The 15,883-nt window shown below is 40.5% G+C and overlaps 1 protein-coding gene across 1 annotated transcript in view; it reads right to left on the bottom strand.

Moving 5' to 3' along the window:
• Positions 1 to 15,883, bottom strand: part of lrguk (leucine-rich repeats and guanylate kinase domain containing) — a 128,434-nt gene that overhangs the window by 100,238 nt on the left and 12,313 nt on the right. The window contains exons 4-7 of the mRNA XM_060842526.1: positions 14,376 to 14,476; positions 13,006 to 13,087; positions 11,984 to 12,108; positions 1,852 to 1,995 (exon numbers count right to left, since the gene is read on the bottom strand). Of these exons, the coding sequence (XP_060698509.1) occupies positions 1,852 to 1,995; positions 11,984 to 12,108; positions 13,006 to 13,087; positions 14,376 to 14,476 (452 nt within the window). The remainder of the gene's footprint in view (positions 1 to 1,851; positions 1,996 to 11,983; positions 12,109 to 13,005; positions 13,088 to 14,375; positions 14,477 to 15,883) is intronic.

Genomic DNA, 15,883 nt, shown 5'->3' with positions numbered 1-15,883 from the left:
TCATATTAAATGGCAGAGCAGGGTCAGTAGCCATTTGGTCCTCATATTCTTAATTCCTGTGTTCCAATGCTTGAGGTTTGCTCTTGACTGCCAACCAGACTGAGAGTTGAAAGATTCGCCTCACAATACAATCCCACATAAAACTCCAGGAAAAGGCTCTCAGACTTTCCAGACTGGAAGCTGAAGTGACAATTAACTTAAGGCTATTGAGGTGTTAGCAAAAAAAAAAAGATTTTTATCTGGCATGAGTATTGTATAAGATGTGTTTTTAGGTACAGGTATTTGCCGCTTTTCGAATGTTTACTTTATGCCAATTCACTTTTACGAAAGACCTACATTAGTACCTGTTTTCGCTGACTGAAATATTTTCACTTTTACGAAAAAGCGTGCACAGCAAGAGCGACAGTGCCAAGCCAATCCCCGGACCTGTTAATGAATGGCCCTCTTCTTCTCTCTCCTACACCCCAGTCTCCTGTACCTCCCATCACCCAACCTCTGAGGACTTAGCCTTACATACCATCATCATCACTCCCACCTCTCAGCCTTCCAGCGTGCTCGCTGTCTTCCTGATTCTGGTGAGTGAAACTACCCTATACATACATTATTTCTGCGTTATATAGGCTGTGTATTTATCAAATCATTCCTGCTTTTACTATATCAGCGTTATTTTAGGCTTGGTGTGTTATTTGGTATGATTTTTGGGTCTGGGAATGCTCAAAACATTTTCTCATATACGTTAATGGTAATTGCTTCTTCACTTTACGCCATTTCGGCTTACAAAAGGTTTCATAAGAACGCTGAATTTTCGGATAGTGGGAGACACCTACATTGCCAAATGAGTGTTTTGAGATTAATGGCATTATATTTCTATTGTGTGTTTCAAAATCTTTAAAGGCATATTATGTATAAATTGGTTGGTTTATTATAGGTTATCATCATTTCTTTTGCTTAATAAACTTTAGCTTTTCATTAAAACCAAATCTGTAATATTGTATGCCCAGTTTTCAATGAGAGACCACTTTATTAAAACCAAAACAATTCAGATTTATCTGGCCAGATTCCAGTTTGGGAATTGATTGGGATTCCAGGTGGTCCTGTAATAACATCAACTGGGATCATAACATAAATATACTCTCAAAATAAAAGGCAAAGAGGATTTTCTTCATTCAAAGAATGGGGGTGAAGCTTTGGAATCACAGTTGAAATAATACTCTTCCTTTCTGTTTTTCACACCAAAGTGTATAACTTAACATTAAATCACGTTGTACCACATCTGCCTTGTGTCATCCATTCACTCAATTTGCCGAAGTCTCCTTGAAGTCCCCATACCTCCTCTTCACATTTCTCAATCCTGCCCAGTTTTGTGTCTTCAGCAGACTTGAAAATGTTGCATCTAGTTCCCTCAGCCAGTCATTTGTATTTATAATGAATAACTGGTACCCAAGAATTGATACTTGCAGTACTGCACCAGTCACTGCCTGCTGCTCAGAAAAGGACCCATTTATTCCTGCTCTCTGATTGCAGTCTGCCAACCCATGCTAATATATTATTCCCTATCTCACGCGCTTTAATTTTGTCCAGTAATCCCTTATAAGGGACCTTATCAAAACCCTTCTGAAAAATTCAAAATAACCACACTGACTGTTCTCTCTTATCTATTTTACTTCTCTTAAGTCAGTTACAATGTACACATTTTAAACATGTTCATTCTGTACGCAACATGAAATGAGCTCATTCACTGAGAACTGTACAAATGTAAGTTAATACCATTTGTTAATAAATCAGTTTGTAGTGGAATTCAGCAAAATTTAAGTTTGTTGCATATGTTGCATACCCTGCTTATGTTCTTACCTGATTGTTCTGCAGATTAATATTTTCCAGAAGGTCATGATCTGCCAACCCTTTCAAAGATTCTATTTTATTGTTCGACAGATCAAGCTTGTGTAGGCGTTTCAGTTTTGCCAGTCCCTTCAAATCTGTGATCTTGTTACCTTGCTGTGAATAAATTATAAACATAGGAGAGAAAACTATTTGACTCTGAGATAATTGTTCTTGATTTTCTATTCTCCACAAAATGATCAAGTTTCGTCTTTTATAAATATGTTTGGAGCTTATCGGGTATTCAGGTGCACAGTTACATTTAATATTATTTTTAAACATCATAGAAATGCTAAGGATAAAAAAATGTTAAAAACCAAGCAACAACTAACTCAATTCTTTTTCAATTTGATACATCACAATTTAATTTGTGATTATTTCCTTTCTGAAGCAGAGGAGCAGCTGAGACTGTTATTAGATTAGATTAGACTTACAGTGTGGAAACAGGCCCTTCGGCCCAACAAGTCCACACCGACCCGCCGAAGCGCAACCCACCCATACCCCTACATTTACCCCTTACCTAACACTACGGGCAATTTAGCTTGGCCAATTCACCTGACCCGCACATCTTTGTGACTGTGGGAGGAAACCGGAGCACCCGGAGGAAACCCACGCAGACACGGGGAGAACGTGCAAACTCCACACAGTCAGTCGCCTGAGTCGGGAATTGAACCCGGGTCTACAGGCGCTGTGAGGCAGCAGTGCTAACCACTGTGCCACCGTGCCGCCCACTATGTTATGGATATATACCTGATTAAGTATAAGAATAGACATATTAGAAAGGCAAACTGAACCCCGAGTTTGCAATCTATAGGCATTGATTACAAAAGTAAAAAGATAATGTTGCATTTACCACGACCTTAAACAAACAATGCATTGTTATGAAGAACAATTTGGTAAGTCCAAAATGAAAACAGAAAATTCTGTAAATACTCAGCAGATCTGGCAGCAACATGTAATGGAGTATTTACAGCTCTTTCAGTTTTAATGTCAGAATTTCAGCAATTTTTTTCTTCTGAGAAGTCAGTGTATTTTTTCACTGAAGCTCGAAGGTTAACAAAAACCTGAAAGACACCATCCAAATTTCAAAGTAGCTATAAATAAATTCAATACTACAGACAGTTTTATTGTGTGACACTAATGAGGAAGCTCAAATTTAAAGTAAGCACAAGAAGAATTAAATAAATCTTCTTTACAGCTAAAATGTGAAACTTCACATTGTTAATGAAGTTGAGTCCAGAAGTAGTTCTTACAGAATTAGATAGTTGTTTGGACAAGGGAAATATTTAAAAGGAGTAAACCAGGCAGGAGAGTGGAACTAGATCAGATTGCTCAAATATCAGCATGGAATTGATGATCCAAAAGGCCTGTTTTTGCCATCATCGTAATCTCTGATTCTGTGAACAATAAGATTTGTCACTATCAGTTCACGATTAAGCTAATCAGCACAGTTTTCTGGTGATTTTAGAGGGTGAAAGTGCAAAAAGCTTAATTATAGCTATGCCACTCCTACATGTCCATGTTCACAAAATAGAATATATCTAAAGTTCCCTTGCAAAAAAAAGTGATTAACAATACCTATGAAACCAGTCAGCATAAAAAAGCATATATACTGTACTTGGCATATAGTTAGGATGAGTACTTACCTGTCATTGTAGAAAGTTCAGGCATGCAGACTCCTCTGAGTCTTTATTTAAAAAGCATTTACATTTTCTTTTACTGCAGTGAACATATGGCAATTTATGGCAGCTTTCTGAAGGCTGTTTAACACAATGGCATTTCCAATTAAAATATTTGAATATAAAAAGGGTTTTTACAGCGCTTGAGATTTGCCGAAGGGCTTCGTGGGCTGGAAAACCTTTGACTGACACCTGAGCTCCCAACATATTGGATGCAGTAACAATGAGCAAATCATCTGAAAGTGATTGTGACAGTTGCATCTTCTTGATTTTTCAAATAAAACTTTTAAAATATGTACATATAATTTTCAAGGAATTAATGATTCATTAAAGCATTATGCAATATCTTTCTTTGCCAGCGATATTTCCCATACCAGATGGTACTTTACATTTAATGTAAATGGGTAGAATTTAATGTTTTCACCAGGCTGGGAGGCAGAGAAGAGGGTGGGATTTAATCGAGCAATCAGGCACAACATAGAGCACCTTTTAGCCTTCTGACTCTTATTAATTAGTCTGAGTTTGGGAAAGTGGGATTTAGCTCACCACCCCAGGTCAATTGAGGTCCTAAAGTGGCTATGCCCACCTCCTTGGAAAAATCAAAGTACAGAGAATAGTTAGTATGGTATGGGAATCACTTAGGCTACAAATCTGACAACACTCCATATTTATGGATACAAGAATAGTTCACATTAATACCAATAATAATAACCATAAGTCATATTTATTGGCATTGTAGGTCCATCCGTATTAAAAAGCTGAGATCAAAAATGTTGCCTCAGACTTTGGGGAACTAACTTCACAGAAATGTCATAAACTTTTATTCATTCATTTTGTGGGCTGTGGGCCTGTCTAGCTGGCCAGCATTCATTGACCATCCCGAGCAGTCCTTAAAAAATTGATAGTTAAGCTACCTTCTTGAACTGCTGCAGCCTACCTGTTGTGGGTTGACCTACAATGTCATTAGGGAGTGAATTCCAGGATATTGACACAACAACAGTGAAGGAACGACAATATATTTCCAAGTTAGGATTGTGAGCAATTTGGAGGAGAACTTGAAGGTGATGGTGTTCCCATGTATCTGCTACCCTTGTCTTTCTAGATGGAAGTGACCGTGAATTTGTAAGGCGTTGTCTGAAGAAGTTTGGAGAACTTCTGCAGTGCATTTTGTAGATAATACACACTGCTGCTAGTGAGCATTAGTGTTGGAAGGCGTGGATGCTTGTGGATACAGTGCCAATCAAGTAGGGGCTGCTTTGTCCTGGATGGTGTCAAGCTTCTTGAGTGTTGTTGGGGCTGCACTCATCCAGAAAAGTGGGGAGTATTCCATCACACACCTGACTTGTGCCTTGAGGAGGTAGACAGGCTTTCAGGAGCCAGGAGGTGAGTTACTTGTTGGAGTATTTATAGCTCTGACCTACTCTCATAGCTGCTGTATTTATGTGGTGAGTCCAGTTGAGTTTCTGATCAACGATAACTCCCAGGAAGTTGATAGTGAGGGATTCAGTGATGGTGATACCATTGAATGTCAAGGGTTAATGGTTAGATTATCTCTTGTTGGTGATAGTCATAGCCTGGCATTTGTGTGGCACAAATGTTACTAGCTACTTGTCAGCCCAAGCCTGGATAATGTCCAGACCTTGTTGCATTTGGACACGGACAGCTTCAGTGTCTGAGGAGTGACAAATGGTGCTGAACATTGTCAATGATTGACAAACATCCCCATTTCTGACCTTATAATGGAGGGAAAGCCATTGATGAAGCAGCAGGAGATGGTTTGGCCTAGGAGACTACCCAGAGGAACTCCTGCAGAGATGTCCTGGAGCTGAGATGATTGACCTCCAACAACCACAACCATCTTCAATGTGTCGGGTATGACTCTAACCAGAGGGTTTTCCCCTGATATCCACTGATTCCAGTTTTGCTAAGATCCATGATGCCACACTCTGTCAAATGCAGTCTTGATGTCAAAGGCTGTCACTCTCACTTTGTCTCCGGAATTTAGCTCTTCTGTCCATGTTTGAACAACTGAATGGCCCTGGCGGAACCCAAACTGGGCATCACTGAGTAGGTTATTGCTGAGCAGGTGCTGTTTGATAGCACTATTGATGATACCTTCCATCAATGATTGACAGAAGACTGTTGGGGTGGTAATTGGCTGGGTTGGATTTGTCCTGCTTTTTATGTCTAGGACATATATGGGAAGTTTTCCACTTTGTCAGGTTGTAACTGTACTGAAACAGCTTGGCTAGGGAAGCGGCAAGTTCTGGAGCACAGGTCTTCGGCACTATTGTCAGAATATTGTCAGGGCTGCAGACCTCATTTTTTACTAGAATATTGTCAGGGTCTATAGTGTTTGCAGTATCCAGGATTTCCAACTTGGAGTGATGTGAATTGGCTGAAGACTGATATCTGTAATGTTGGTGACATCTGGAGGAGGCTGAGATGGATCATTCACTCAGCACTGCTGGCTGAAGATTGCCGAGAAAGCTTCAGCCTTATCATCATGACCCATCTTGCCGCAGATGCCGAACGCCAATTCGCTGACATTACGTCCTACCTCCCCATTGTCCACAACGCCATCGCGACTCATCATGCCAAAATCACTCGCACTGTCCATACCCTTATTGTCTCCGATGATCTCCCCTCCACTGCCTCCAAATTCATAGCCCCCCAGCCCTGCACTGCCCGGTTCTACCTGCTCTCCAAGATCCACGTGCCCAACTACCCCAGCCGACCCATCATCTCGGCATGCTCCTATTCCACCAAACTCATCTTGTCCTACTCCATCCTCTCTCCCTTGGCTCAGGCACTTACCACCTACATCCGCAACACCATCCACACCCTCCACATCTTCAGTAACTTCCAGTTACCTGGCCCCTAGCGCTTTATCTTCACTACTGACATCCTCATACATGTCCATACCCCACAAGGATGGCCTCCAGGCCCTCAGCTTCTTCCTCTCCAACAGACCTATATAGTCCCCCTCCACTAATACCCTTCTCCACCTCACCGAACAGGTCCTCACCTTTAATAACTTTTCCTTTAACTCCTCCCATTTCCTCCAAATCCAAGGGGCGGTCATGGGCACTCAGGTCAGCCTCAGCTACCCTTGTCTCTTTGTAGGCTACTTCGAATAGTCCCTCTTCAGTACCTACACAGGCATGGTGTCGCAACTCTTCCGCCGTTACATTGATGACTATATCTTGGCAACATTCTGCACCCAAGCTGAACTGGAGCAGTTCATCGACTTCACCCACAGATTCCATCCTGCACTCAAATTCACTTGGTCCATCTTGGACACCTCCCTCCCCTTTCCTGACCTCTCCATTTCCATCTCCGATGATAGTCTCCAGACAGATGTTTACTATAAACCCACAGATTCTCACAACTACCTGGACTCCACCTGTTCCCACGCAGCATCCTGCAAGAACTCTATCCTGTTCTCCCAATTCCTCTGCCTCCAAAAATCTGATTGAAGATTTGTAGCTTGGGTATCCGTTGTTGTGGTTCTGCTCGCCGAGCTGGAAGTTTTTGCTGCAAACGTTTCGTTCCCTGGCTAGCACACAAGCCAACATCCACGCTCAGACAACAACTCACTAGAACAAAGGACCCAATACCCAGCATGAGCCAAACTAACGTAGTTTACAAAATACCATGCAAGGACTGCACAAAACACTATATAGGACAAACAGGATGACAGCTAACAATCCGCATCCATGAACATCAGCTAGCCACAAAACGACACGACCAGCTATCTCTAAGTAGCCATACACTCAGACAACCAGCAACATGAATTTGACTGGGAAAACACCACTATCATAGGACAAGCCAGAGAGAGAACAGCCAGAGAATTCCTAGAAGCATGGCATTCATCCCCAAACTCCATCAACAGACACATTGACCTGGACACCATATACAAACCACTATAGCTGAAACTGACACCCGGAAACGGCAAGAACATCCATCAACAGACACATCGACCTGGACCCCACATACAAATCATTGCAGCTGAAACTGACACCCGGAAGTGGCCAGAACAAACCAATATAAATACCGGAAGAAACATCAAAGCAGCGCTTCACACGAGGCTCCAACAGCACTGATGATGTTCCCTAGCCAGGGAATGAAACGTTTGCAGCAAAAACTTCCAGCTCGGCGAGCAGAACCACATCCTCTGCCTCCGCTACATCTGCTCAGACGAGGTGACATTTCATTCCCAAGCATCCCAGATGTCCACTTATTTTGAACAATGTGCTTTACCCGACTCTGTCATGCAGACAGCCCTCCACCACACACCTCCATTCCCCGTTCTACTGCTCTTGACCACCCTCCTCCAAACGCAATAAAGACAGAGTCCCCCTTGTCCTCACTTACCACCCCACCAACGCATCAAGCTCAACACTTCCACCAACTCCAACTAGACCCGACCATCAAGAACATTTCCCTCCCCCCACCTCTGCCTTGCGCGAGGCCTGTTCCCTTCAACAGTCATTGGTTTGCGCCACTCTCCCCATCCACCCCTCCTGAGCCCCCAGGTAAATTCCGTTGCAACCGGAAAAGATGCAAAATCTACTGGTTCATCACCCCCTCACCTCCATCCAGGGCCCCAAACAGTCCTTCCAGGTGAGACTTAGGTTCATCTGCCTCTCTTTCAACCTAGTTTACAGCATTAAATGCTCCCGATGTGGTCTTCTCATCATCGGGGAAACCAGATGTAAACTTAGGAATGGTTCGCCGAACATCTCAGCTGGGCCCGCAGGGGCTGATCAGACGTCCCAGTCACCACCCATTTTAATACCCCTTCCCCTCCCTTTCAAACCTCCTTGGCCTCCTCCATTGCCACAATGAACCAAACTGCAAATTAGAGGATCAACACTTTATCTTCCTCCCAGGCAGTCTACAGCTTGGAGGACTCAACATTGAATTCTTCAATTTCAAATAACCTCCCTTCCCTTCCCAGCCCCTCCTCCTCCCTTCCACTCCTCCCAGCCACCTAGCAGATTCATTTCTCCCATTGACCAACCAGGTCATACCCTCTGCCTGTCTTCACCTATCCCCACTTCACCACCCTGCCATCCCTTTTACACCCAACCCCAGTCCTGAAGAGGGGTACACCCGAAACGACTTGTCCACCTCTTGATGCTGCCTAGCTAGCTGTGTTCTTCCAGCTTCCTGCCTGTCTACGTTGGATTCCAGCATCTTCAGTTTTTTTGTCTCAGCCTTATCTTTTGTAGTGATGGGCTGCACTCTTCTGTCATTGAGGATGGGGATATTTGTGGAGCCTCCTCCAGTGAGTTGTTTAATCATCCACTACCATTCACGACTGGGTGAGACAGTACTGCAGAGCTTAGATCTGATCCATTGGTTGTGGGATCACTTAGTTTTGTCTAACACTTGCTGCTAATGTTGTTTGGCATACAAATAGTCCTTGTGGCTTCACCAGGTTGACACCACGTCTTCAGGTAAGCCTGGTGCTGCTCCTGCACTCTCCATTAAATCAAGGCTGATCCCCTGGCTTGATGGTAATGGTTAAGTGGGCAATATGCCTGGCTATGAAGTCACAGGTTGTGCTGGAGTACAATACTGTTGCTGTTGATGGCCCACTGTGCCTCATGGATTGAGTTGCTGGATCTATTTGAAGTCTGTCAAAGTGTTTGATGATAGTGCCACATAACACCATGGAGGTTATTCTCAATGCAAAGGTGGGACTTAGTCTTTACAAAGACTGTGCGTTGATTGCTCTAATTGATACTTTCATGGACAGTTGCATCTGCAGCTAGCAGATTGGTAAGGATGAGGTCAGGTATGTTTTTCCCTTTTGTAGGTTCCCTCATCACTTGCTGCAGATCCAGTCTATCAGCTATATTTTTTAGGAGCTGAACAACTTGACCAGTAGTACTGGTGCTGAGCCACTCTTGGTAGCGGATATTGAAATCCCCCAACCACAATACATTTTGTGTCCTTGCCATACTCAATGCTTCCTTTCAGCCTTGTTCAGCATGGACAAATATTGATTCATCAGCTGAGGAAGATGGTATGTGGTAATCAACAGGAGGTTTCCTTACCCATGTTTAACCTGAAGACATAAAGACTTAATGAGGTCCAGAGTCAATGTTGAGGACTCCCAGAGCAGCTCCCTCCTGACTGTATACTGTTGTGCCACCACCTCTGCTGGGTTTGTCCTGCCAGTAAAACAGGACATATCCAGGGATGATGATGCTGGGATCTGGAACATTGAATGTAAGGTACGATTTTGTGACAATGTCAGGCAGTTGCTTGACCAGTCTGTGAGAGTCCCAATGTTGGCCCCCCAATGATAGTGAGGAGGACCTTGCAGGGTCGTCAGGGCTGTTTCTGCCATTGTGTTTTCTGGTGGTTAGGTTGACGCCAGGTGATCCGTTCAGATAATTTGAGATTTTGTAGCAATTGATGCAACTGAGTGGTTTGCTAGGCCAAAATGTCTCATGAACTTGATTGAGTTTTTTGAAGAAGTAACAAAGAGGATTGATGAGGGCAGAGCGGTTGATGTGATCTGTATGGACTTCAGTAAGCATTTGACAAGATTCCCCATGGGAGACGGGTTAGCAAGGTTAGATTTCATGGAATAAAAGGAGAACTAGCCACTTGGATACAGAATTAGCTCAAAGGTAGAAGACAGAGAGTGGTGGTGGAGGGTTGCTTTTCAGACTGACCAGTGGAATACCACAAGAATCAGTGCTGGGTCCACTACTTTTCATCATTTATATAAATGATTTGGATGTGAGCATAAGAGGTATAGTTAATAAGTTTGCAGATGACACCTAAATTGTGGTTGAGTAGACAGCAAAGAGGGTTACTTCAGATCACAACGGGATCTTGGTCAGATGGGCCAATGGGCTGTGAAGTGACAGATGGAATTTAATTTAGATAAATGTGAGGTGCTGCATTTTGGAAAATCAAATCAGAGCGCTACTTATACACTTAATGGGAAGGTCCTAAGGAGTGTTGCTGAACAAAGAGACCTTGGAGCGCAGGTTCATCGTTCCTTGAAAGTGGAGTCACAGGTAGTTAGGATAGTGAAGAAGGCGTTTGGTGTGCTTTCCTTTATTGGCCAGAGCATTGAGTATAGGAGTTGAGAAGTCATGTTGTGGCTGTACAGGACATTAGTTAGGCCACTGTTGGAATATTGCGTGTAATTCCGGTGTCCTTCCTATTGGAAGGATGTTGTGAAACTTGAAAGGGTTCAAAAAAGATTGACAAGAATGTCGCCAGGGTTGGAAGATTTGAGCTATAGGGAGAAGCAGAATAGGCTGGGGCTCTTTTCCCTGGAACGTTGGAGGCTGAGAGGTGACCTTTTGGAGATTTATAAAATTATGAGGAGCATGGATAGGATAAATAGACAAAGTCTATTCCAGGGCTGGGGAAGTCCCAAACTAGACAGCATAGGTTTAGGGTGAGAGGGGAAAGATATAAACGGGACTTAAAGGGCAACATTTTCATGCAGAGGATGTTACGTATATGGAATGAATTGCCAGAGAAAGTGGTAGAGGCTGGAACAATTGCAGCATTTAGAAGGCATCTGGATGGGTATATGAATAGGAAGGGTTAGAGGGATATGAGCCAAGTGCTGGCAAATGGGACTAGATTAGGTTAGGATATCTGGTCGGCACAGACGAGTTGAACCGAAGGGTGTGGTTCTATGCTGTACGTCTCTATGACTCTATAACTGAGAGTCAACCGCGTTGCTGTGGAGTCGCATGTAGGCCAACCAATGTGAGGACGACACATTTCCTTCCTGAAGGTTATTAGTGAACCAGGTGGACTTTTCCGACAATTGACAATGGTTTCGTGGTCATCAGTAGATTCTTAATTCCAGATTTTTTTAATTATTGAATTCAAATTCCAACATCTGCCATGGCGAGATTCAACCCTGGTTCTTCAAAACATTATCTGGGTCTCTGGCTTAATAATCTTGCGATGGTACCACTAGGTCATCATCTTCCTGATCAGTTACTATTAGTAGATATAAGGTTTGTACCCCATTTCTTTAGACAAGGTACATTTCGCATGGATGGCTGTGCACAATAAAAATAATGGACAATGAAGCAAACACCTTCGTTCAAGAGTTAGATGAATACCTGGAAATCAAAGGAATTGAAGGATATGGTGAGGATGATCCTTGGAAAGAATACTGATTTTGAGAGATCAATGGTCTTGTTATATTCCCTTTCTATTTTCTCAAATTTCTGGTTTTATTAAAAATACTTATGGATTCATAGCATACTCTGTGACGTCTCCCAGCCAATCTTTGGAACATCTGAAATGTCAGGAACAACGGGCAGTGCTTTAAAGCTTACTCATTATTTCTCTAGACATGAGACAAAGTGGAAGAAATATAAAACAAAGCTCCATGACAAATCCATGAAAACAAATTCATGACTTACAAGGCAAAGGAACTTAATTGGCAAGTTGTCCAAGCCACAAACTTTTGACAGTTTATTTTCTGCTAGGCTGAGGTAGCTGAGACTTTTACAGTTCCTCAAGCCTTCAATTGTCTGGATTTCATTGTCTGTGAACCAGCGATTACTCAAAGAAAAATACACCAAAAATAATGAACAATTTAAATCCCAAACAAAGTTTGCAACTAAGCAAATCTTGCCAGTCCAATTAATTTTCTTTTTTTTAAACTTACAGCGCAGATCAGGGGAACTGCAGGCTTTGGAACTATGATATTCAGCTATTGTAATTAGGATATCTATCCACAGAGAAAAGAGAGAATTTCCCTCATTTATGCCTTCATTACAATCCACTGAATGTACTGGACTAATCGCTTTATGAATGCTGTGGATATCATGTTTTAGTATATAGTCACATGTTTTAGTGATTTTGCAACATTTCTCTTTACTCCATACCAACTGTCCCAACACAAAAATATTTTGTTGAAAAGTCATCAAGCCGAAATGGTAACTGTTTCACTGTCCAAAGATACTGACACTTGTCGAGAGTTGCCTAGCATTTGCTGATTTCATTTTCTTCTATAGTTACATTGGCCAATTGTCTTTTTCCTTCTGCATTTGTGTATTCAAGTATATTATTTTCTATCCATATTCCTGCTTTTCTCTGGAAGTTACCATTCTCTAAATGGTATCTAAGCCAACGACCTTAATGTGCCTTCTTTACTTTCCTAAGCCTCTGAATTGAATACTCTTCAATTCTAGTGTCTTAAACCTATGCCATAATTGTTCCTACCTTCTTCCCTGATATTTATAGTCTCCAGTACTCATTCAGCCTCACCCTACTTATCAATTCCCCCTCATACCATAGAGTTTTCTTCAATTCCCTGTCATTCAGATTTATAACTGGAACAATGAGACAAGCTAATAATAATTGAAAGAAATCATTAAATATTTCAAGAAAAGAACTGCTTTCATTATTTCTGCAAAATGTGTAAACATGTAAAGGATACTGTCCAAATTCAATTTAAAGAGGAACCGATAGTCTGATAAATGACTCATGTCAGATATCTGGTTGTGGGAAAAATCCACTTCCTGTAATGTAAAATATAAAGAGTGACTATGTCTTGAATATAACTTAGTATTGACTACTTACTGAGACAACATTAGTTCAAACAATTACAGGACACCAAAGCTTAACCATGGCTTGAAATGGTAAAAACATATTTAATCAATGAGGGGTATAAATAATTGCACAGTTTTACTATTATCCAATGCCAAATTCTAATGAAACGAGAATAAAAAAAAAACTTTCAATTGAAAAAATGAACAAGAGTTAAGAAATAAAAAAAACAAAAAGTGTTGGAAAAGCTCATTGGGTCCGGCAGCATCAAAGGAGAACCAAACTGAGTTAACATTCAAGGCCAGTATGACTCTTGTTCAAAAACAAAACGTACTGGACTCAAAACATTAACTCAATTTCATTCTCCACAGATGCTGTCAGACTGGCTGAGTTTCTCCAGTAGTTTCTGTTTCTATTTAAGATTTTCAGCATCCATAGTATTTTGCTTTTAAACAGTTAAGAAATATTTCTTGAACAATAAGATATTGTACCTCCAGATCAGAGAACACAATAGTAAGCTTTTTAAATGAAAAAATAATTGAAAACAGTCATTGTGGCTGCACAGCAATATAGAATGAAATACTACTTGATAAAGAAGTCTTGTCCTGTGAAAAAGGTGACTGTTCTCAGTTCTATTCTACTCTGTGCCCATACTTTCATCATTTTTTTTCCATTATTATATAAGCAAAGTTATCAAACTCCCAGCCCATAATAATGAAATTGCAAAGTTATACTATTCTTGGTTTGAAACTTTGTTATTGCTGCAGTTATGTTGGATTGAAGGATGGGAGTTGGATCAAAGCTGTATTTTTTCAAACTCTCTTCTGGTGTCACTGGTCTTCAACATTATTCTTTAATGCTGAATACTCTAAAGTACAATATAATCAGAGCTTGTTACTCAGAGAATCCCACCAATCCAAATATACATATCAGGAAATCAGATGTTCCGTCCACTACTCCTAAATATATACATATAACTCTTGAAGCTCTATGAGGGTGAGATAAGCTCAAAAAGCTGATACAAATGTAAACTTTGCCAAACAAATATATAAATGTATCTTGAGATTTCTTTCCAAACTTAAATAAAAGCAATATTCTAATAAATGGAAAAACATAATCAATACTTTATTTATCTAATTCATTCATATCTTCTTTACTTTATATTATTTATCCTGCCTCAATTCTTGCATAGAATCCTGTCTAAACTGAACATTCAGTAAGCAAGACCTTAGTTTGCTTAAGGGCCACTCAATGAATTACCTTTATATTTTGGGGTAGTTTTAGATCACCCAGTGAGCTCAATGCATTGTGGGAGGCATCCAGTTGTAGCAGGTAGGGCATACAATTAACACAACGCAAATCTAGAAAACATAAAAATAATGCTCAGCTCCAACTCAGAAGACAAGCAACTTGAAAAATAAAGTTTACAATTAACTGAAATGCAATCTCTTAAAATATATTTCACTAAGACTTATTTTCTTTCATTGTAATTTATTTCCAGGTGTCTTCAAAATGAAAGCAGATCTTGTCAAAGTGCATCTAAGCCACATTATACTGTAAGTTTTATGATAACAATGAACAGTAATCAGTTTCAGAACATTAAGTAGTTCTCTAGACACTTTGTTTTCAGTTTCATGTATTAAACATGTCATGGAAAAAAATCATTTTATCAAATCCTATTTTAATTTTTTTCTATGAAATATAAACTTCTTTCAACGACTAATGGAACAAAGATAAAATGAGAAAGTGATTGGGAAGGAGCAGAAAAAAAACACTGTTTTACTTGTTTGTCTGTACCTGGGATGTTTTGAAATCATGTTTGTAACTGTAGAAATGTTTGTGAACCTAAGCCTAAATATCCATTTCTATGATATTAGAGTTGATGCTTCTATATATTCTCTGCATTTCACATTTTTTAACTTATACTATTTCAATGAGTAGATGACAAGCCAAGTCATATTTCACTCTGACTATTACATAAGTTTAATTATTTACTAGCGCTTATTAGAGAAATATGCCTTCTTCCCTCACTATTGGTATAGAGTTGAAGGCATGTGCTGTACCTTTAAGAGAGAGTTAAAGTGTTCTGAACTGAGAGATTACCAGCAGCTGAGTATATGACTATATGGCTATCCCACAGTGTACTGGAAATTTGAAAATATGTAACATTTAGCTGTGAAATGGATACCTGAGTTTTGATTGCTGTTTTGACAACAATTCAAATTTAACCAATCAGTTTAGATTATGCCCCATGATACTAAAACCCAAATGAGTTTGAATTTATTGTTTTGCCAATGAGATGATCCGATGTTGGGAGTATAAAAATGCAGGTATTTTGAAAATTGCAGAGAGCAACTGCCATCAAGAGCTGACCCTAGAAATTAAGAAACACTCTCCAGCAAAGGTACCTTTGCACATGGAACATATTTGCAGTAAAAAGAAAGACGACGACCCTGGGAGATCTTCAGCCAGAAGAAGAAAGACACAGAAGACGACAGCCGCTATGTGGTTTTGAAATTAAATTAATGTAACTTTAATCAGAGTCATACTGGAACAGCATATTGTTATAGAGTTGGTGGCAGATAATAAACAGTTCAGCGAAAGGAGGATTTAGAATTGTGCATAGTTGTTGTTTAATGTTCACTTCTGGAGTTAAAAATTAAATTGATATTATTTTCTTTAAATAGTGGAATCTGGGAATTCTCAGTCACTCATACTTTAACAGGTTACGAGGTGAGGTGAGCTTTTCTAGGTGCTTCGTTTAATTA

The sequence above is a fragment of the Hemiscyllium ocellatum genome, chromosome 23 (genome assembly GCF_020745735.1).
Source record: "Hemiscyllium ocellatum isolate sHemOce1 chromosome 23, sHemOce1.pat.X.cur, whole genome shotgun sequence".
Lineage (NCBI taxonomy): Eukaryota > Metazoa > Chordata > Chondrichthyes > Orectolobiformes > Hemiscylliidae > Hemiscyllium > Hemiscyllium ocellatum.
This window is presented reverse-complemented; position numbering and strand designations above follow the sequence as displayed.